This window comes from Enhydra lutris, unplaced genomic scaffold, assembly GCF_002288905.1.
Source record: "Enhydra lutris kenyoni isolate GAN:26980312 unplaced genomic scaffold, ASM228890v2 scaffoldscaffold23, whole genome shotgun sequence".
Classification (NCBI taxonomy): domain Eukaryota; kingdom Metazoa; phylum Chordata; class Mammalia; order Carnivora; family Mustelidae; genus Enhydra; species Enhydra lutris.
In genome coordinates this window covers 19017756-19039378 of record NW_019154107.1, presented here as the reverse complement: position 1 = coordinate 19039378, position 21623 = coordinate 19017756, and the positions used below count along the sequence as shown (strand labels likewise).

At 38.0% G+C, this 21623-nt stretch overlaps 1 protein-coding gene across 1 annotated transcript in view; it reads right to left on the bottom strand.

Annotated features, from left to right (window-relative positions):
• Window positions 1-3692: 3692 nt before the first annotated feature.
• LOC111150452 (proline rich and Gla domain 1) overlaps window positions 3693-21623 on the bottom strand; it is a 151070-nt gene continuing 133139 nt past the window's right edge. The window contains exon 4 of the mRNA XM_022507921.1: window positions 3693-4298. Coding sequence (XP_022363629.1) covers window positions 3813-4298 — 486 coding nt within the window. The 3' untranslated portion in view covers window positions 3693-3812. The remainder of the gene's footprint in view (window positions 4299-21623) is intronic.

Genomic DNA, 21623 nt, shown 5'->3' with positions numbered 1-21623 from the left:
ATTCAAAAGTTAGTACAAAAAATTCTTTCTTATCCTGAAAACACCCTGAAGTTTTCACCAGATAATTTCTGATTTCTTTGCTGAGCAATATTTCTTAACTTCATAAGAAAGAAAAGAAACCGTTTTCTCTTGTTAAAAAGACCATAATTAATAAAAGCTTATGAAGCATGATTCTTACCTAACCATAATTAATACATGGCAGAAAAAAAATCTCTTGGGTTTAAAAATAGCTTTATTTAGCATACCAAAAACACAGAAACATAAGAAAAAAACTTACCTAGTATAAACATAAAAATAGTTAAATACCATAATTTAATGTAAACCAAGTGTTTAAAAATGTGAATTATAATAAAATACATGCTATTTACACAGAACCAAGTTATTGTATCAGATCATCAATCTTGAAGTCATCATTAACAATGAATCAAACACAGCATTTGTATTTGTACTGGTCAATAAAAAAAAAAGAAATCCTTTAATTCACTTTAAACAGATATAATTCCAAGCAGAAAGCTAGAAAGTGCCAGTTCTAGGATTCCAGACACAGCCACTGCATGTGGAGGCCTGGAAATCATTCCACTGGAAGACCATTAAGCCCATTCTCTCATTTAAATGCAAACTGGTTGATATAATTTAGTTACTGCTTAATAAAGATACTAAATATATCTGCAAAAATAAACCTTTGTTAAAATGACCAAAGGTGAATGTAATATCAATCATGTAAGAAAGGCAAAAGCATAAAAAATATATATTATTCCAGACAAGCCTCTTTAATTATAACAAATGTTAAGAAACTCAGTTTATAAAACCAGATGGGATAGCAAAAGGGTTTTGAAAAATGTAAAACCTAGGTCAAAATCAAACAAAATGAATCTAAGAGAATATTTCTTGAAGAAAATGGTATTTTTGTTTATCCTGTCATTATCCCATGAATGCTGCCATGAGATCTGTGGCTGGTGTCAGTTACCACTACAGAGTGGTGTGTTTTCTTTGACGGACAGGTGAAAAAACTGTAGCTGTTGATTAGATTAAGCATTTGGCTTTTGCTTCAGGAACCAACATCCATTCTTATATTGCAATGCAGGTATTTCTAAGAGGCAGCATTAAATCCAATATCAGGACTTTAAAATGTAAAATAAAGTTGCAAGAATATATACATAGTAATAGAATATCCTGCTCCCTTTTCTAATCCTGTAATTCTAACTTTTGATCTCCAGACCTCTTTATACTCTTTAAAATTTATTAGATACCTGGATGTCAAAGAGCTTTTGTTTATATAGTTTATATCCATCAATATTTGCCATATTAGAAAATAAAACTGAAAAATATTAAGTATTCAAAAATTAAAGTTTATTACATGCTAACATAAATACAATTTTTAAGAAAATAGCTGTATTTCCTAAAGCAGAAAAAAAATTTGTGGGAAATGGCACTGTTTTACATTTTCTACTGCTTTTTGAGACACGGAGTGAAAAGACAACTAATGCCTTTGTATTATGAAAAGTTTTGATCTCACAGATTCCCTGAAAGGCTCTCAAGGATTCCCAGGGGTTCAAGGGTCAGCCACACTTTAAAACTGCTGGTTTCATCTAAGGTCTAATGTTAATGACCCCCCCCCCAAAAAAAAGCCCACACAAAAGGAAACTTAATTTTCCTTTAAAAATAAACCAAAATAGTCGTACATGCACACAGAAGTCACTGGATCAAACACTCCCACTTTTAGCTGTAACTAGAAGCCCAAAGTCACCATGTGCTCACAGTAAAATTCAAAATAATATGGCCATTTCTACTGAGACTAGGGTCAAGATTTATTAATTTTTAGTTCATGAAAGCTACAAACCCTATTAACTAAACACCTATGTCTTAGTTCCCTTTCCAGCATCTGCTTAATCTTGTTTGCACTAAGCTGACTGTCGTCTCTTGAACTGGCACAGCATTGGTATAGACCAGAGAGTGACAGACGTTTAATAGCCTAGATACTCAGTTCAGGAGCATGTTAGCCATTAATGGAGCAGCCGCCTCTATTTCACACTATGTGAAAGCTCTGATGAATTTTAGGGACATGGAGAAAAGTCTCCTTTAAGCACAGTAAGAACAATGCTATGACCTCACACATAGCTCTTCGCGTCTTAGAAATTACTTTCATACACACCATCTCATTAGATCCTTTTAAAGCCCCTGGAGATGGGCAGGACAAATGACATTATCTGTTTCAGAGTTAAGGAATCAGGTGCAGATATGAGTGAGTCTTTCCCAGGGTACCATGGCAAGTACCTTTTTTACAGAACAGGATGAGAAGTCAGATCATCTGACTCCTAGTTCAGGGTTTTCCCCCAGCATTCCTCCTTTTTGGGCTCCAGGGCAGGATTTGAGGGAGGGGCCTGTGGGGATGGAGATGGAGGCAACAGGATATGGCCGATGCTTACAGACCTGCATGCCTTCTGCCTCAATTAACCATGTTCTCCAACACTAAGGAGGCTTGGGAGTGGCACAGACATTCCCCTGACCAATATAATGAATTTTCCATCAGTGCATACATGATGGCACTTTGTATGAAACAGCCCTTCTTAGCCAGTTTATGTTGGCAGTTCATTCACAGCCTGTTCCCTCTACTCCAAGGGAAAAGAAAAATCCTGCACTTAAAAAAAAATGATGAAAATACAAAATGAAATAGCAACAATAATGAGATCTATGTGAAACTGTAACAGATTTATTGTGCACCTGGCACAACATAGACTTTGCAGTTTTCCTCCACCAACTGGAGAGCAATATAAAATCACAGTTCTTAATTTAATGGAAAAATACCTCCTAATCATCTCATGGCAAAGACTTCAGTCTATAAAAAAACTAAGAAAATAATTTCAAGAATTTTAACTAAATTCTTAGGTTCTTACAGATTCTGTGGTGGTAGGAGAGAGAGTAGACAGAGTAAAAGGCAATAAAACAGCAAAAAGAAAATAATTATTGTCACAAATGAGCTAAGGAGAAATCTGTATCTATTCCCTGTCATTAATACATGTAACTGCTTCAGACACTATTCTGTTACCAGGAAATCCTCTCTACCAAGATGTTAATACAAATAGCACGAGACATTCAAAGACACTAAGCAAAGACTGTTTAATTTGGGGGTGGGAGGGTGGAGAAAGGCGGTCAACAAAATCCTTCCTCTAAAACTAGCCAAATGTCACTAATGGCCAATGATACTCTTGCTGTACACTGTAAGTAAATTATTGTTTATTTTGCCTTCCTTCTCTCTCTCTCTCTGAGATGTTCCTAGAATCAAGATGGAATACATGCATTTTTTTAAGGTATTTGAAGAAAAGGGGATGTTAACAAAAGCCAGTAAGAACTAAAGAATATGCCAAGTTCATCTTATTTTCAAAATTCAACAGCATGTGGCCGGCTATACACAAATGGTTAGTGTCTCCCCGCCACCCCCCAATTTGGGAGGAATATTCTCTTTATAGGTGATTTAGACAGAAGGTAATGACTTTTTAAGACACTTGTACATGTACTGGGCTGATGTGCCCATACACACATGTGTATAGACATGCATGTATGTCTCATCACATCACGTGAAGACCTCCACTAAGGTTTTTCCCTCTTCACACATTTCCATTAGAGAAAATGGGCATGGATAAGGATTTTATAGTAGGGAACAAAACTAATGAAAATTAAATCAGAAAATGAGAAGTGGTATGCTGTCAGAGTCTGATAAAATAAGTCAATGCACATTTATGTAGTGGTAAAGTGCTAGAAAGTTCTTTCATTAGTATTTTAAAAATGATTATAGTAAAAAGAAAGTTGCAGTTTCATTTGATGGTGGTGACCACAGGCACCATAGCAATGGCACTGGCTGAGTTGGAATTAATGATGTCCTCATACTCTGGGGGTGGGTCTAAGTGAGGTTCTGTTTCACTCCTCCGGAGGTTCACCTGGCCAGTGGCTTCCTCGTAGGTGGGTGGGGGATCACAGTTGGATAGACGAGTGGAGACGGAATCTGAGCGCCCAACTACATATTCCAGAAAGCCTGGTGACAATCCACTGCTATCAAACACTTCGTCTGGTGGGGGAGGCGGAGTGATGATATTAAGGTGCTGTGGGAAAGGAATGTGGCCTTCAGTTACTGTCTGTCTGCGGGTTTTGTTTCTGAGGAAGCATCTCCAAATTAGAAAAATGACCAGAAGGATAATAAAGAGGCCAAAGATTAATGGAAAGGTAAGGTAAAACTGAAACCAGTCACTTCCTCTGTTACTCTCTCCTTGTTGTGCTTTTGTGTAGGTGTTCCAAAATTCCTTCTGAAAATAAAAGACAAAATAAAAGTCAGTATGATCAGAAGATGGGAAATATCAAATGAACAGATGTCTGGGTTCTGTTAACATAACGAACCAAAACCCAAAACCAGATTTGTTGGTTTAAATGACCTACTGCTTATATTTTCCATGACAAGAAATTACAAATAAAGCATAATGTTCTCTCTGTATCCTTCCTAAAATGGTCAGTGAGAACCCAGAGTCTTTTTCAAGACTTGGAAGTTATTTATATTTTCAGCTATGACATTTTAGAAGGAAAAACAAAGCGTAAGAGATTTCCTGTTTCCCAATTAAACCAAATAGTATTCCCTTAAAATGTCAAATATCATTTTCCATGTCCAACTATGAAGTTTCTGATCCCTAATCCCCATCATCATTAATGGTATGTGCTATTTTAGGCTGTTGTAGGCTTTCAGTGGTCAATAATTTACAGATGAATGCTTTGTTTTCTAATGGTTCTGTTTGAGGTCCCCTTCCCCCAGACCGTACTCCTCAACTCCCTCTCCAGCCCTCAAAGTTTAGTACATAGAGTCCACTGACTGTCGTAATTACACATTGCCCCTAGTAGAAAGCTCAGGCAAGTGAAGAAATTGTGTTAGGTTATTTCCAAACATAGACTGTAATCCCCAAAGACACGTGACCTAGTAGTTCAAATCTTTCGTATCTGTATAGGGGGAAGTACTGAAAACATAAAAAGGTCACCTCACGCAGTTACTAGCTATGAGACCTGGACAAGTTACTCTTTTGAGTCTTAAGTTTCCTCACCTGAAAAACAGGATAATACTAATCTGTCCTTATAGGCTGTCTAAGCATCATATGAAATAACATATATAACACTTCTAATTAAGTCCTTGCCATAGAAACACTCAAAGAGTAGTTATTATAATTTTTGTATATTGTAATCAAATCACTGCCTCAAATTCACTGATTAATCTAGCCCATACCTTGGTGTAGAGACCACCCCCAATCCCAGTGCTGTTGACTCTCTTTTCAATGCTTAAACCTAACCAGTAAGTGCTTTTCTCACAATCCTATTTATGTGCAGGCACTACACATCACTGATAGTACATAGCTGGCATCAAGGAGGGAACCAGGTCATTATCCAAACGGGCAAATAGAGGGAGTCGGACTAGACTGGAGATTGCCATGCCGGATGTCCCATGATAGCATGGAGTTAACGTAAATCTGTGAATCTGGTTATTCAAAGTAAGACTCTGAGCACTAAAGCTGGGTGTTTTATAGTCCTATATTTTATTAGTCACACAGGTTTTTTTTTTTCAAAGAAAGAATATTTAGCATTTACAACATTACCAATTCCTAGTCACTATACTATTACCTATTCAGACTTAATTATTCATACATTGCATGAGTCATTGCTCATTACTATTTGTTCTCTTCATCTTCCCTGATTTTGAAGTTGCTATTCTGGCTTATTTTACAGTTGAATAGTCCTTTTTGAAGAATTTTCCATAGATGAGGCACATGGGAAATAGTCTATAAAATTTTGCAGCTCTATGAATAACATTCCTTCACCCTGATTAGTAAATGTTATCATAATATTTCAGGCTCTCAGGTCATAGCTATCTTTTTTTTCCCTAAGAAGTCTAGGTAATGTTCCATGGTACTGCAGTTTCCAGTGTGCAGCTGAGAAATCCTATACTTGTTCATGGGACTTTATTATTTCTTATTTGTAAGATTTTATTTTTATCCTTGACTTCTTTTCACCAGGCCGAAGCTTTTGGTTTTTGTTTTCTATCAGTTTTATTTTTTATTAGATTCTAATTGATAAGCAATATTATTAGGTGTGCAATAATTTGATATTTGTATACATTACAAAATGATCAGGTAGGTCTAGTTACCATCTTTTCCATACAAAGTTATTATAGTATTATTGACTATATTCCCTCTGCTGTACGCTACATCCCCATGACTTATTTTGTAATTGGAAGTTGTATGTTTTAATCCCCTTCACCTATTTCATCCGCTCTCCCTCCCCTCTGGCAACCACCAGTTCTGTTTCCATGAGTCTGTTTCTGTTTTGTTTTTTCTTTGATTCCATATGTAAGTGAAATTTTATGGTATTTGTCATTCTCTGACTTCGCATAATATCAAGGTCTATCCATGTTGTCACAAATGGCAAGATTTCATTCTTTTCTATAGTTAATAGTCCATTGTGTGTGTGTGTGTACCTTTATCCATTCATCTGTGGATGAACACTTAGGTTGGTTCCATATCTGGGCTATTACAAATAATGCTGTAATGAACACAGAGGTCCATATGTGTTTTTGAATTAGTATTCTCGTTTGCTTCAGATAAATCCCTAGAAGTGGAACTGTTGGATCATAGGGTAGTTCTATTTGTAATTTTTTGAGAAACCTCTATATTGTTTTCCATAGTAGCTGCATCAATTTACATTCCCAACGACAGTGCGCATGCTCACCAATACTTACCTTTTTGATACTACCATTCTGGCAGGTGTGAAGTGGTATCTCATTTGTAATTTTGATTTGCATTTCCCTGATGCAGAATGTTGTTGAACATCTTTTCATGTGTTTGTTGGCCATATATCTTTGGAAAAATGTCTATCCCAGTGATTTGCCTATTTTTAAATTGGGTTGGTTTTTCTTTGCCATTACTTAGTTGTATAAGTTCCTCACATATTTTAGGTATCAACCCCATATCAGATATATCATTTCCAAGTATCTTCTCTCCCATTTAGTAGTTGCCTTTTTCTTTTGTTGGTGGTTTTCTTTGCTGTGGGAAAGCTTTCTAGCTTGATGTAATCCCATTTGTTTATTTTGCTTTTGTTGCCCTTGCCAGAAGAGACAGATTCCTCCCCAATCAGGAAAAATTGCTAAGACTGACAAAGAGCTTACTACCTATGTTTTCTTGTAGTTTTATGGTTTCAGGTCTTCCATTCCATTCTCTTTTCTTTTCCTTCCTTCCCTCCCATTCCTTCCAGTGTCTCCCTCCCCACCCTTTACATCCCTTACTTCCTTTCCTTCTTCATTAAGTAGGCTCCACACTCAGTGTGGATCCCAACACAGGGTCCAATCCCGTGACCCCGAGATCACGATCTGAGCCACCCAGGTGCCCCACACTGCATTCTTTAATCCGCTTTGAGTTGATTTTTGCCTGTGGTGTAAGAATGTGGTCCAGTTTCTTTCTTTTGCATGTAGCTGTCCAGTGTCTATGACACTATTTATTGAAGAGACTTTTTGCCATTGTATGATCTTGCCTTCTTTGTCATGGTTTAGATGACCATGTAAGCTTGGGTTTATTTCTAGGCTGTTCTGTTCTATTGATCTATGTGCCTGTCTTCATGCAAATACCATACTGTTCTGAGTACTATAGCTTTATAGTACAGTTATAAGAGATCATGACTCTCCAGCTTTGTTGTTCTTTCTTAAGATTAGCTTTGGCTATTTGGGATCTTTTGTGGTTCCATACAAATTTTGGAATTAGGGGCGCCTGGGTGGCTCAATGGGTTAAGCCTCTGCCTTCGGCTCAGGTCATGATCCTGGGGTCCTGGGATCGAGCCCCACATCGGGCTCTCTGCTCCACAGGGAGCCTGCTTCCCCCTCTCTCTCTGCCTGCCTCTCTCCCTACTTGTGATCTCTGTCGAGTGAATAGATAAAATCTTTTAAAAAAATTTTGGGGGATTATTTGTCCTAGTTTTTTGAAAAATGCCACTGGCATTCTGCTGTGGGTAGTATGGACATTTCAACAGTATTCTTTCACTCCATGAGGATAGTATATCTTTTTATTTATTTGTGTTGTCTTCAATTTCTTCAGTGTTCTTAAGTTTTCAGAGTATACATCTTTTATTTCCTTTGTTAAATTTATTCATAGGTATTTTTTTGATGCAATTGTAAATGGGATTGCTACTTTGTTAGAAGTATAGTGTGTAGAAATCCAACAGACTTCTGTATATTAATTTTGTATCCTGCAACTTTACTGAATTCATTTATTCTAATAGTTTTTTGGTGGAGTCTTCAGGATTTTCTATATATAGTATCATGTCCACAGCAAATAGTGAAAGCTTTACTTCCTCCATCCTAATTTAGATACCTTTTATGTGTTGTTTAATTGGCGTGGCTAGGAATTCCAATACCATATTGAATAAAAGTGTTGACAGTGGGCATCCCTGTCTTGTTCCTGATCAAGAGGAAAAGGTTATCAGCTTTTGACCATTGAGCATAATGTTTCCTGTGGATCTGTCATATATGGCCTTTATTATGTTGAGGTATATTTCCTCTGTACAAACTTTGTTGAGAGTTTTTAATCCTAAATGGATGTTGAATTTTCTCAAGTGTTTTTTGTCTATTTTAATAACATATAACTTTTATCTTTCATTTTGCTAATATAGGGTATCACATTGATTCGTGAATGATAAAGCATCCTTGCGTGCCTGGAATGAATCCCACTTGGTCACACTGTGTGATTTTTAGTGTATTGTTGAACTTAGTTTGCTCATTTTATTTATTTATTTTTTTAAGATTTTATTTATTTACTTGACAGGCAGAGATCACAAGAAGGCAGAGAGAGGGGAGGAGGCAGGCTCCCTGCTGAGCAGGAAGCCCGATGCGGGGCTCAATCCCAGGACCCCGGGATCATGACCTGAAGGCAGTGGCCTTAACCCACTGAGCCACCCAGGCGCCCCTGCTCATTTTATTGAGGATTCTTGCATCTATGTTCATCAGAGATATTGGTGTGTAATTTTGTGGTTTTTTGTAGTGTCATTGTCTGATTTCGGTATTAGAGTAATGCTGCCCTTGTAAAGTTAGTTTGGAAGTGTTCCTTCAAATTTTGGGGGAAATACATAAGAAGGGAAGGTATTAACTTTTTTTTTTAAATGTTTGCTGGAGTGGTGCCTGGGTGGCTCAGTTGTTAAGTAGCTGCCTTCGGCTCAGGTCATGATCCCAGGCTCCTGCCCTGCATTGGGTTCCCTACTCAGCAGGAAGCCTGGTTCTCCCTTTCTCAGTGTCTCTGTCAAATAAATAAATAAAAATCTTTAAAAAAAAAAAAAAGGTTTGCTGGAATTCAACTATGAAGCCATCTGGATATGGAGTTTATTGGGAGTTTAATTATTAATTCAATTTTGTTACTAAAGTCTCTTCAGATTTTATATTGTTTCTTGATTCAGTCTAGGAATATTGTATGTTTCTAGGAATATATCCATTTCTTCTAGTTGTCTAACTTGTTGGCATATAATTGTCCATAGTATTCTCTTATCCCTTTTATATCTGAAGTATGGCTTATAGTTTCTCCTTTTTTTTAATGAGTCTGGCTAAAGTTTATCAATTTTGTCTATCTTTTCAAAGAACCAGCTTTTAGTTTCATGGATCTAAGTCTTTCATTTATTTCTGCTATGATCTTCATTATTTCCTTCTACTAACTATGGGCTTAGATTAAGATTTTTCTTTGGGGTTAGCCTGTATTGCTCTGAACTTCCCTCTTAGATCTGCTTTTGTTTCATCCCAAAGAGTTTGAAATATTTTATATCCATTTATCTCATGGTATTATTTTTTCCTCTTTTATTTCTTCACTGATGCATTAGTTGTTCAATAGCATGTTAAGTCTCCATGTGTTGTTTGTGTGTTTTCCACTTTTCTTCTCATAACTGATTTCTAATGTATTGAGAAATGTTTTATGGCCCAACAGGTGACCAATCCTAAAGAGTGTTCCATGTTTACTTGAATTATATATAGAACATTCCATCCCTAAACAGCATAATACATATCTATTAAGTCCATCTTGTCTAATATCTTATTTAAGGCCAGTGATTCCTTATTACTATCCATTGATGAAAGTGGTGTATTAATGTCCCTTCTTATTATCATACTGCTATTTCCCCTTTTATTCCTGTTAAAATTATGCAGCCGACATTGAGGTACCTAAATGTATAAAGCAAATAATATGTTCTATCCTGTTGTTGGACTGACCCTTAATAATTCTGTTATGCCCATGATCAGCAAGTTAGGATGCGATTGCAGAAGTAGTGTCTGCCGGCACTTCCAGCCTCACACGAAACCCCTGCCGGTTCCTGCTGCTTCTGCAGTCACTTTACACTTAGTAAGCGGGGCTCCCTCACTATAGTCTGGGTACTTTTCAATCTGTTACTTTGATGCTGATTATCAGGGTAAGTGGATTTAAGAGCAGAATCTCCATTCCCCATAGTTCTATGATTCTTCCAGTCTTAATCTCCATTGATTTTTAAAACCAGATGTTTTGGAGGTTCACCTCTCCAATGCCAGCCCTCAGGGTGCCACAACAGCTTCACTTCTCAAGGGACAGTTCTGGCTGTGGGATTCCTGCATCTGGGGTGGGTTCCCAGGTGAGGCCATGTCGCTGCCTCAGCTACCCTTCTTGATCCATCTCTTTTATTGTGACGGTGAAGTTTGTCTAGTTCTCAGGTACTTTACAGCTACATAGGGAATAATTTTCTTATAAACTTGTGGTATCTGTGTGAGGAAGTGAGTTCTAGGTCTTTCTATGCTACCATCATGAATCCCCTCCCACACAGGCTTTGAAAGTACTCTGGGCATAAAAAAGACCCAAAGTTAGTTATGTTCTACCCTTGAACTAGTATTTTCTAAAAGGTACATTATTACTCTTACATTCTGTGACTCTAGATTTGCACATGTTATAATATTGCATGATCTCTTAATGGCTATATACAGATGAAAATATACAAGGTTCAATATTAAAATAAGCCAAATGTAGAAATAGCACACTCCCAAGAACACAACATTTGTTTTAGGACAATACCAAAAACCTTAAACCATCAAGTGATTCATTTTTTCACTAATAAAAATTTAATCACAGGTCAAAACTAATGATATTTAGAAGAAAGTAGGTGTGCTTCTAAAGGTGTACTCGTAAATTTTTGTGTAAAACTGTCACTTTAAGATAGCCAATTGTAAACATCTAAAAAAATACAAATCTGCAGAAACAAAGATATCGTCACTATGAACAAATGTTTAAATATGCTTTTCTCAACTCACATTTGAATCCCTACACAAACTAGATTTTATTCTAATTTAATAATCGTGTATTTAAGGATACCTATCAAATATCTGATTTGTAGTAAATTTTCTTTAGCTTCAGATGACAACTTCCCATTTCCTCCTAATCTCTCAAATCACATGTACTTGCTTTTTGTGGGTAATATTAAATGGGGCAGATGGTGATTTCAAATAATTATGTAATGCTAGCCTTAGACAAATACAATAAAAAGTGGCTTTTTAATACTGTCCTATCACTTTGTGATAAACATTAATAATGCACATAAAAATGACCCTTTTTTCATGGTTGGTTTGTATAATTAAATTTTTCTGGCTTATTTGGCATCCTAGCAAATAATCTACAGACTAAAACAATCAGCTTTTATTTTGAAGTGTTACAAAACAAAGTATAAAATCAGATTTTTGTTTTTGAGAGAAATTGAGCAAGCAGGGGGTGGGGCAGAGGGAGAGAGAGACTCTTAAGTAGGCTTCACACCCCACACAGAGCCTGACACAGGGCTCGATCTCATGACCCCGAGATGGTGATCTGATCTGAAATAAAGAGTTGACACTTGGGTGCCTGGGTGGCTCAATTGGTTGGGCAACTGCCTTCGGCTCATGTCACGATCCTGGAGTCCCACTTCGGGCTCCCAGCTCCATAGGGAGTCCGCTTCTCCCTCTGACCTTCTCCCCTCTCATGTTCGCTTGCTCTCTCTCAAATAAATAAATAAAAAAAAAAGAGTTGACACTTAACCCACTGAACAGCCCAGGTGCCCCTATAAAATCAGATTTCTACTTTATCTATAGTGACTCAATCCACACCCAATAGCAAAGGCAATTGTTACTTGCCATACTTGAAGATGCAAAAATGAAGGCACAGAGAGGTTACCTAATAACAAACCAAAGGTGGGGTGCCTAGGTGGCTCAGTTAACTGCCCAACTCTTGATGAGATTCTCTCTCCCCCTGCTCATGTGTTCAGTCAGATCTTTTAAAAATAATAAACATTGGACTAGAACTTGAACAGGCCAGGCATTAGAACAAGCCGAAAAGCAATTTGCCTTAATCTATAAGATACTTTGAACCTGTCTGGCCCTTTTCCTAGAGAATCACATGAAAATCTACATGAAATAAAGACTAATATTATAATTGTTATTCAAACCAAAAAATCCAAGTTTGTATATCTGTAAGCTACACAGAAGGCAGCCAAAAGATATTCAGAAAGAGCTTATGATTTCAATACTTGGTAAAGCAGTGCTTTTAGAGGAAATGGAAATTTGCTTAATGAATAAAATATCCTTAAAGGGTCTCAGTAGTTTTAGATAAGGTTAAAATTATATAAATAATGAATGTAATCTGAAGCTGCCAGAGAGATCTGAACCATTTCAGAGGGAAGAGCCCCAAAGTAAATGTTTCACCACAGGTGGGTTTCAGAACAAAATTCAGTATGTACAAGATTCTATCAGGCCATGTGTGCTTTTCGGTTGAGAATTTTCTCACTTCTGTTTTTGAACAGTCAAACTGTATTCCAGTCACTCAGACTGTGACTCAAGACCTGAAGGACTCTATTCATAATTGGAAGGAACAGAGATAAACATGTCTTAACAATCTGATTAATCATCTGGAAGTGGGTGATGTTTTCAGTGGGTGTGTATTGCTGAAAAGGGCTGAGCAGTCTTTATACACAGCACTCATGTGGCTTCTTTTCTGAATAAGTCTAGGCAATACTTCGTTGTAATGCACATTGCTTTATTAAGTACTTCATAGATACCGTGTTTTTTTAAATTGATGGTTTGTGGCAACCATGCATGGAGCAAGTCTTCCAACAACAATTGTGTCTCTTTTGCATCTCGGTAATTCTCGGAATATTTCAAACTTATATTTATTATGGTAATCACTGATCTTTGATATCACTATTGTAATTGTTTTGGGGTGCTACAGAATGTGTACACAGAGACTGAGGTTATACCATGGATATTTTCAGAACACAATGTTTTAAGACTTTATCTCAATCACAAGAGAAAATTTGGAAGGAACACAAGTAAATGGAAGTTAAAGAACATCCTACTAAAGAATGAATGGGTCAACCAAGAAATTAAAGAACAACTAAAACAATACATGGAAGCAAATGAAAATGAAAACAACAGTTCAGAACCTCTGGGAGGCATCAAAGGTGGTCCTATGAGGGAAGTATATAGCAATACTGGCCTTTCTCAAGAAGTAAGAAAAGTCTCAAATATACAATTTAACCTTACACTTAAAGGGAGCTAGAAAAGGAACAACAAATAAAACCTAAATCCAGCAGAAGAGAAATAATAAAAATTAGAGCCAAAATCAGTGATACAGAAATTTAAAAAACAAAACAGTAGAACAGATTAACGAAACTAGAAGCTGGTTCTTTGAACAATTAACAAGATTGCTACACCTCTAGCCAGACTTACCAAAAAGAAAAGAGAAAGGACCCAAATAAACAAAATGATGAATGAAACAGGAGAGATCACAACTGACACCGAAGAAGTAAAAATATAAGAGAATATTATGAGCAATTATGTACCACTAAATTAGGCAATCTGGAAAAAATAGGTAAAATCCTAGAAACATATAAACTGCCAAAACTGAAACAGGCAGAAATAGAAAATCTGTGAAGACCAATAACCAGCAAGGAAATTGAAAATTTCCCAACAAACAGGAATCTAGGGCCAGATGGCCTCCCAGCAGAGAAGACTTAATACCTATTCTTCTGAAGTTGTTTCAAAAAATAGAAATGGCAGGAAAACTTCCATACTCATTCTATGAGGCCAACATTATCTTGATCCTAAAACCAGACAAAGACCCCACCAAAAAGAAGAATTATATACCAATATCCCTGACGAACATGGATGCAAAAATTCTCACCAAGCTATTGGCTAAAAGGATCCAACAGTACATTAAAAGCATTATTCACCAGGAGCAAGTGGGATTTAGTCGTGGGCTGCAAGGGCGGTTCAACATCTGCAAATCAATCAATGTGATGCACCACATTAATCAAAGAAAGGAAAGAACCATGTGATCCTCTCAACAGACGCAGAAAAAGCAGTTGACAAAATACAGCATCCTTTCCTGATAAAAACCCTCAACAAAGTCGGGATAGAGGGAACACACCTCAATCTCATAACTCACCACTGTTGTTCAACATAGTACTGGAAGTCCTAGCCTCAGCATTCAGAAAACAAAAAGAAATAAAAGGCATCCAAATCAGCAAGAAAAAAGTCAAATTTCACTCTTCACAAATGACATGATACTTCATGAAGAAAACCCAGAAGACTCCACCCTAAAATTGCTAGAACTCATACAAGAATTCAGCAAAGTGGCAGGATATATAATCAATGCACAGATGTTCACTTGCGTTTCTATAGACTAACAATGATGCAGAAGAAAGAGACATCAAGGAATTGATCCCACTTAAAATTGTACCAAAAACCTTAGGCTGCCTAGGAATAAGCCTAACCAAAGAGGTAAAGGATCTGTGCTATGAAAACTATAGAACACTTAGACATAAAGAGATGGAAAAACATTCCATGCTCCTGGATTGAAAGAAAAAGATATTGTTGAAATGTGTGTGCTACACAAAGCAATCTATTCATTCAAAGCAATTCCTAGCAATTCCTAGCAAAATACTATCAGTATTTTTCACAGAGCTGGAACAAACAATCCTAAAATTTGTATGGAACCAGAAAAGACCCCCGATAGCCAAAATAATGTTGAAAAAGAAAACCGAAACTGGCGGCATCACAATTCTGGACTTCAAGCTCTATTACAAAGCTGTAATCATCAAAACAGTGTGGTACTGGCAAAAAAACAGATACCTAGATCAATGGAACAGAATAGAGAACCCAGGGGTGCCTGAGTGGCTCAGTGGGTTAAAGCCTTTGCCTTAGGCTCACGTCATGATCCCAGGGTCCTGGGATCAAGCCCCACATCGGGCTCTCTTCTCAGCAGGGAGCCTGCTTCCTCCTCTCTCTCTCTCTCTGCCTGCCTTTCTGCCTACTTATGATGTCTGTCAAATGAATGAATCTTAAAAAAAAGGAATAGAGAACCCAGAAATGGACCCTGAACTCCATGGTCCACTAATCTTTGACAAAGCAGGAAAATATCCAAAGGTGGGGGGAGAGACAGTCTCTTCAATAAATGGTGCTGGGGGGGGCGTCTGGGTGGCTCAGTTGGTTGAGCCGCTGCCTTTGGCTCAGGTCATGATCCTGGGGTCCTGGGATCGAGTCCCACATCGGGCTCCTTGCTCAGTGGGGAGCCTGCTTCTCTCGCTGCCTCTGCCTGCCTCTCTGCCTGCTTGTGTGTACTCTCTCTCTCTGGCAAATAAACACAATCTTTTAAAAAAATGGTGCTGGGAATATTGGACAGCCACATGCAGAAGAATGAATCTGGACCACTTTCTTACACCATACACAAAAATAAGCTCAAAAATGGATGAAAGACCTAAGTGTGAGACAGAAATCCATCAAAATCCTAGAGGAGAACACAGGCAGCAACCTCTTTGACCTTGGCTGCAGCAACTTCTTGCTAGACATGTCTCCAAAGGCAAGGGAAAGAAAAGCAAAAATTGGGACATCATCAAGAGAAAAAGCTTTTGCACAGCAAAGAAAACAGTGAACAAACTAAAAGGCAACCTACAGAATGGGAGAAGATATTTGCAAACATCTTATCAGATACAGGACTAGTATCCAAAATCTATAAGAACTTATCAAACTCAGCACCCAGAAAACAAAACAAAAATCCAGTCAAGAAATGGGCAGAAGACTCTGAAGACATACAAATGGTCCACAGTCACATGAAAAAAATTGCTCAAAATTATCCAGCATCAGAGAAATACAAACGAAAACCACAATGAGCTACCACCTCACATCAGTTCAGAATGGCTAAAATTAACAACTCAGGAAATGACAGATGTTGGAGGGGAACCTTCTTACACTGTTAGTGGGAATGCAAACAGGTACAACTACTTTGGAAAGCAGTATGGACGTTCCTCAAAAAATTAGTTACCTATGACCCAGCAACTGCACTGCTAGGTATTTATCCAAAGAATATAAACTTAATGAGTCAAAGGGGCACATGCATCCCAATGTTTATAGCAGCAATGTCCACAGTAGCCAAACTATGGGAAAAGCCCAGAGGTCCATCAACAGATGAATGGATAAAAAGAGGTGATTGATGTGTATACACACACACATACAGTGGAGTATTAGCCATCAAAAAGAATGAAATCTTGCCATTTGCAATGACATGGATGAACTAGAGGGTATTATACTAAGTGAAATAAGTCAGAGAAAGAAAAGTATCATATGATTCCTCCGTATGTGGAGTTTAAGAAACGAAACAAATGAACAAAGGGGAAAGGCTGGAAAAATAAGACAAAGTCAGAGAGACAAACCATAAGAGACTCTTAACTATAGGAAACACACTGAGGGCTGCTGGAGGGGAGGTAGGTTGGGGAATGGAGTAACTGGGTGATGGGCATTAAGGTGGGCATGTGGTATAATAAGCACTGGGTGTTATATGCAACTGATGAATCACTAAATTCTACCACTGAAACTTAAAGAACAAGAAAACATTCTGGAAAGGAATCCCCATTCTAGATGCCAGTAAGAACATCTGTAGTTAACGAGAAGAGGTCAGAATATCCACATTGTTGGGAGTTTGGAAAAAGTACACCCTCATGGATAACTTTGAGGAGTTCAAGACTTCAGTGGACAAAGTAACTGCAAATATGGTGGAAAGAGCCAGAGAACTAAAATTAGGAGCGGAACTTGAAGATGTGACTGAATTGTTGTAATCTCATGATTAGGTTATGGATGAGCCAAAACGTGGCTGCTAGAGATGGAATTACTGCTCAAGGGGCTATGAAGATTGTTGAAATGACAAGGGATTTAGAATAGGACATAAACTTAGTTGATAGAGCAGCACTAGGGTTTGAGAAGACGGACTCCAATTTTGAAAGTGGTTCTGTGGGTCATACACTATGAGACAGCACTACATACTACAGAGAGACTGTTCATGAAAGGAAGAGTCAATTGGTGTGCCACAACCACCATCCTGATCAGTCAGCAGGCAACAACAGCAGAACAAGCCCCTCCACTAGCAAAAAGATTATGATTCATTAAAAGCTCAGATGATGGTTAGCATTTTCTAGCAATAATATATTTTTAAGTTAAGGTGTGCACATGATCTCTTTATACATAATGCTGTTTCACACTTAATAAGCTACAGTGTACAGTAAACATGACTTTTATATGCACTGGGAAACTAAAAACTTCCTCTGACTAGCTTTACTGAAGTATTCAGTTTATTATGGTGGTCTGGAATTGAACCCACAATGTCTCTGCGGTATGAAAGGGAAAGACTATCAGAGAGGTGGGACAAAAATCACAATCCTAACTCCAAAAGCTGCCTCAAGTGAGAACAAGTTGGGGCACTCCAGCAAGAGATGCTTTACCAAGGATGATTGATGTTCTACAGAAAACAGCTGGCATTACACAAATATCACTTAACATCTTTGTGTTAATTCCTTCATCAATAGGGTAGGAATATATGGATATAACTTCTCAGAAAAGATAGAACATTTATAAACTGTAAATTACATTAGGAAAAGTAAGGCATTATCTTGAAACTGCCACTAGTGTGCAAATTGTTGAGAAACAATATTTCTGCTGAGTATGGTGTCAACTCAGTCTTTAAAGTAAATTTCTTGGGGCCCCTGGGTGGCTCAGTGGGTTAAGCCTCTGCCTTCAGCTCAGGTCATGATCTCAGGGTCTTGGGATCGAGTCCCGCATCAGGCTCCCTGCTCAGCAGGGAGTCTGCCTCCCCCATCTCCCTCTGCCTACTTGTGATCTCTGTCTGCCAAATAAATAAATAAAATCTTAAAAAAATAATTTATCTGAGAGAGAGATTGAGAGAGAAAGCAGGAGCAGGGAGAGGGAGAAGCACAGTCCTTTCAGAGTAGGGACCCCGATGTGAGGCTTGATCCCAGGACCCTGGGATCATGACCTGAACTGAAGGCAGATGCTTAACCAACTGAGACACCCAGGTGCCCCAATTCAGTTTATTTTACTATGAGTTGAAAATGGTATAGCTGAGGGAGAAAGAAGATGGTACAGTTTTGTTGTCTTTTTAAAATTAATTATGGGGACTATTATTTTGCAAGGTGGCAAACATAAAATAGACCCTCTTTAATTTACATGTAATTTTTTGTAAACTGTTATAGTCACGAGTCAGGATACTTGAGGAGTAAATGGATAGTCGTCCTGGCATATGAGGCAACAGGAGCAATCTCAAGATCCAAAATACCCCTAATGCCCAGTATTAAAATTTGTTAAAAATTTATTCTTTCAGGGTTCTGGTTCAAGAGAGCAACTTATAGCAAGATTTAGAACTCAACTCCTTCCACAGACACACTAAATCTATAGCTACATATGAAAAAAATTCCTATGAAAAACACCTAAAAACAGCAACTTGTACGCATTGGGCAAATGAGAAAAAACCCACATGAAAGCACCATAAAACCCGACCTGTGGTGCTGTGACCCGCAACCAAGAGTAAGGGAACTCAAAACCATGAGCTGCTTTTCCCTGAGGAGTGAAAAGTTGGAACCCTACATCAGATACCCAGTTTTTAACACATCACCTGAGATCTTCGAAAGCTAAAGGGACTTATATCCACAAGACCTATAAGGCTATGGAGAATTGAGAAAAGGTTCTGAAAGGGCTCATATGAATGGACTCCCCATTGAGTATAGATGCAGCCAACCGAAAAGCACTCAGACTTTCTTTGAAAATGACCTGAGGCACCTGGGTGGCTCAGTGGGTTAAAGTCTCTGCCTTCAGCTCGGGTAGTGATCTCAGGGTCCTGGGATCCAACCCTGTGTCGGGCTCTCTGCTCAGCGGGGAGCCTGCTCCCCCCCCCACCCCAGGCCCCACCTGCCTCTCTGCCTACTTACGATCTCTGTCAAACAAATAAAATCTTAAAAAAATTTAAAAAAAAAGGAAATTGCCCTACTTGCTTAATCTTAATGCACTGGCAAGAGGAGCAGGAGAGGCAGGCATCTAATTTAAGATGCATCTAGGGGCTTACTGAAATACTCTCGGGATGGAGGATAGGAGACACCATCTTTGCATGCTCTCTCTGCCTTGTTTCAACTCATCAGTATTACCTGGAAAGGATACTGTTTCTTTTTCTGGTGCTCTGACTTTGGTAGCTTCTGCCCAGGAGACACTTCTATATTGCCTGGCACTGGTGCCAGCAGAACTTACACCTGTGGTCCCAAAGAACTATGCCTGCATACTTTAAAAGCTGCCATCTGAGGTTCGGCTTCCAGTGAGCTTTGGTCTTGATGCTGGCTGACATCCTGCCTTTAGGGATACTGGCATGTCTGGGCATATCCTCAACTACTAGGAGGCACTAAAAATAGGCTGCTTGGACAGTCACAAAGGTCTGAGAGGCATCAAAAGCTGGTGCAGGGGCCACTTCTTTAAGATCGGAAGAGGTGGCTGTTTCATCTCATGCATAGAAATCAGCATAGAGAGTGAAGCAAAAGAGAGAAACAGGAGTATGCTCCAAATGAAGTAACAAGGATAAAACCTCAGAACAAGACCTTCGTAAAGCAGAGTTGAGTGCTGTACCTGATAAAGAGTTCAAAGTAACAGTCATAGATGCTCACAGAGCTCAGGAGAGGAATGGATGGACAGTGAGGACTTTGACAAAGAGGCAGAAAATAGAAGACAGTACCAAATAGAAGTCACAGAGTTAAAGAATGCAATAATTGAACTGAAAAATACATGAGAGAGGTTCAAGAGCACACTGGAAAAAGCAGAAGAATGGATCAGTGAGCTGAAATATAAAGGAATTCACCCCATCAGAAAAACACAAATACAAAAATACAGTCTACTATCTACAGAGAATGTGATAATATGAATGTCATGGTTACCACACACCAAAAAACCTGTAACAGATTTGCTTGGATTCTTTTCTTTATATTTTTTTTTTCTGTAACAATAGAGAAAGTCATCAAAGCACAAGGGAAGAGAGGAAGAGAAAAAGAAAGAAGCAAAGAAGAACTCCAAAAACAACCAGAAAACAGTTAGTAAGAATGCATTAAGTATATACGTATCAGTAATTACTTTAAATATATTAAATGCTCCAATCAAAATACATGAGATAACTGAATGGATTAAGGAAAAAAAAGACCTATCTATATGCTGCCTATCAGAGACTCACTCCAGATGTAAGCACACACACACACACAGTAGAAAGTGTAGGAATGGGAAAAGGTATTCTATGACACATTAGACAAGATGGAGTTAACAGGTATATACAGAACATTCCACTCAAAAGCAATAAAATACACATTCTTCTCAAGCACACGTGGAACATTCTCCAGGATCACATATTATGGCACAAAGCAAGTTTTAATAAATTTAAGAAGACAAATCATATCACCCATCTTTTCCAACCACAATGGTAAGAAACTAGAAATCAATTAAAACTGAATAATTCACAAGCAGGTAGAGATTAAACATGTTCCTGAACAACCAATGGGTCAAAGAAGAAAAGAAATTTTAAAATATCTCTAGACAGGGGCACCTGGATGGCTCAGTGGGTTAAGCTGCTGCCTTCGGCTCAGGTCATGATCTCAGGGTCCTGGGATCGAGCCCTACATTGGGCTCTCTGCTCAGCAGAGAGCCTGCCTCTCTCTCTCTGCCTACTTGTGATCTCTGTCTGCCAAATAAATAAATAAAATCTTTAAAAAAAATCTCTAGACAAATGAAAATGTCAACACAACATACCAAAAGTTATGGGATGCAGCAAAAGCAGTTCTAAGAGGAAAGTTCATGGTGATAAATGTGTACATTAAGAAGAAACAAGAAAAAAAAACCCTAAACAACCTAACCTTATACCTCAAAGAACTGGGAAAGGAAACCAAAGCCCAAAGTTAGTAGAAGGAAGGAAGTCACAAAGACCAGACTGGAAATAAAAAAGACACTAAAGACAACAGAAAATATCAATGAAACTTAGAGGTGGTTTTCTGAAAGGATTAAAAGAGAAGTTAAAATCAGATAACAAATAAATACAAAAGATCATACAAGAATACTATGAACAATTAAACATCAACAGATTGGACAACCTAGAAGAAATGGATTATTTCCTAGAAATATACAACCCACCAAGACTGAATCATAAAGAAACAGAAAGTCTGAACAGATAGGTTACTAGGTAGGAGACCACATCAGTAACCAAAACCTCCCAACCAACAAAAATCCA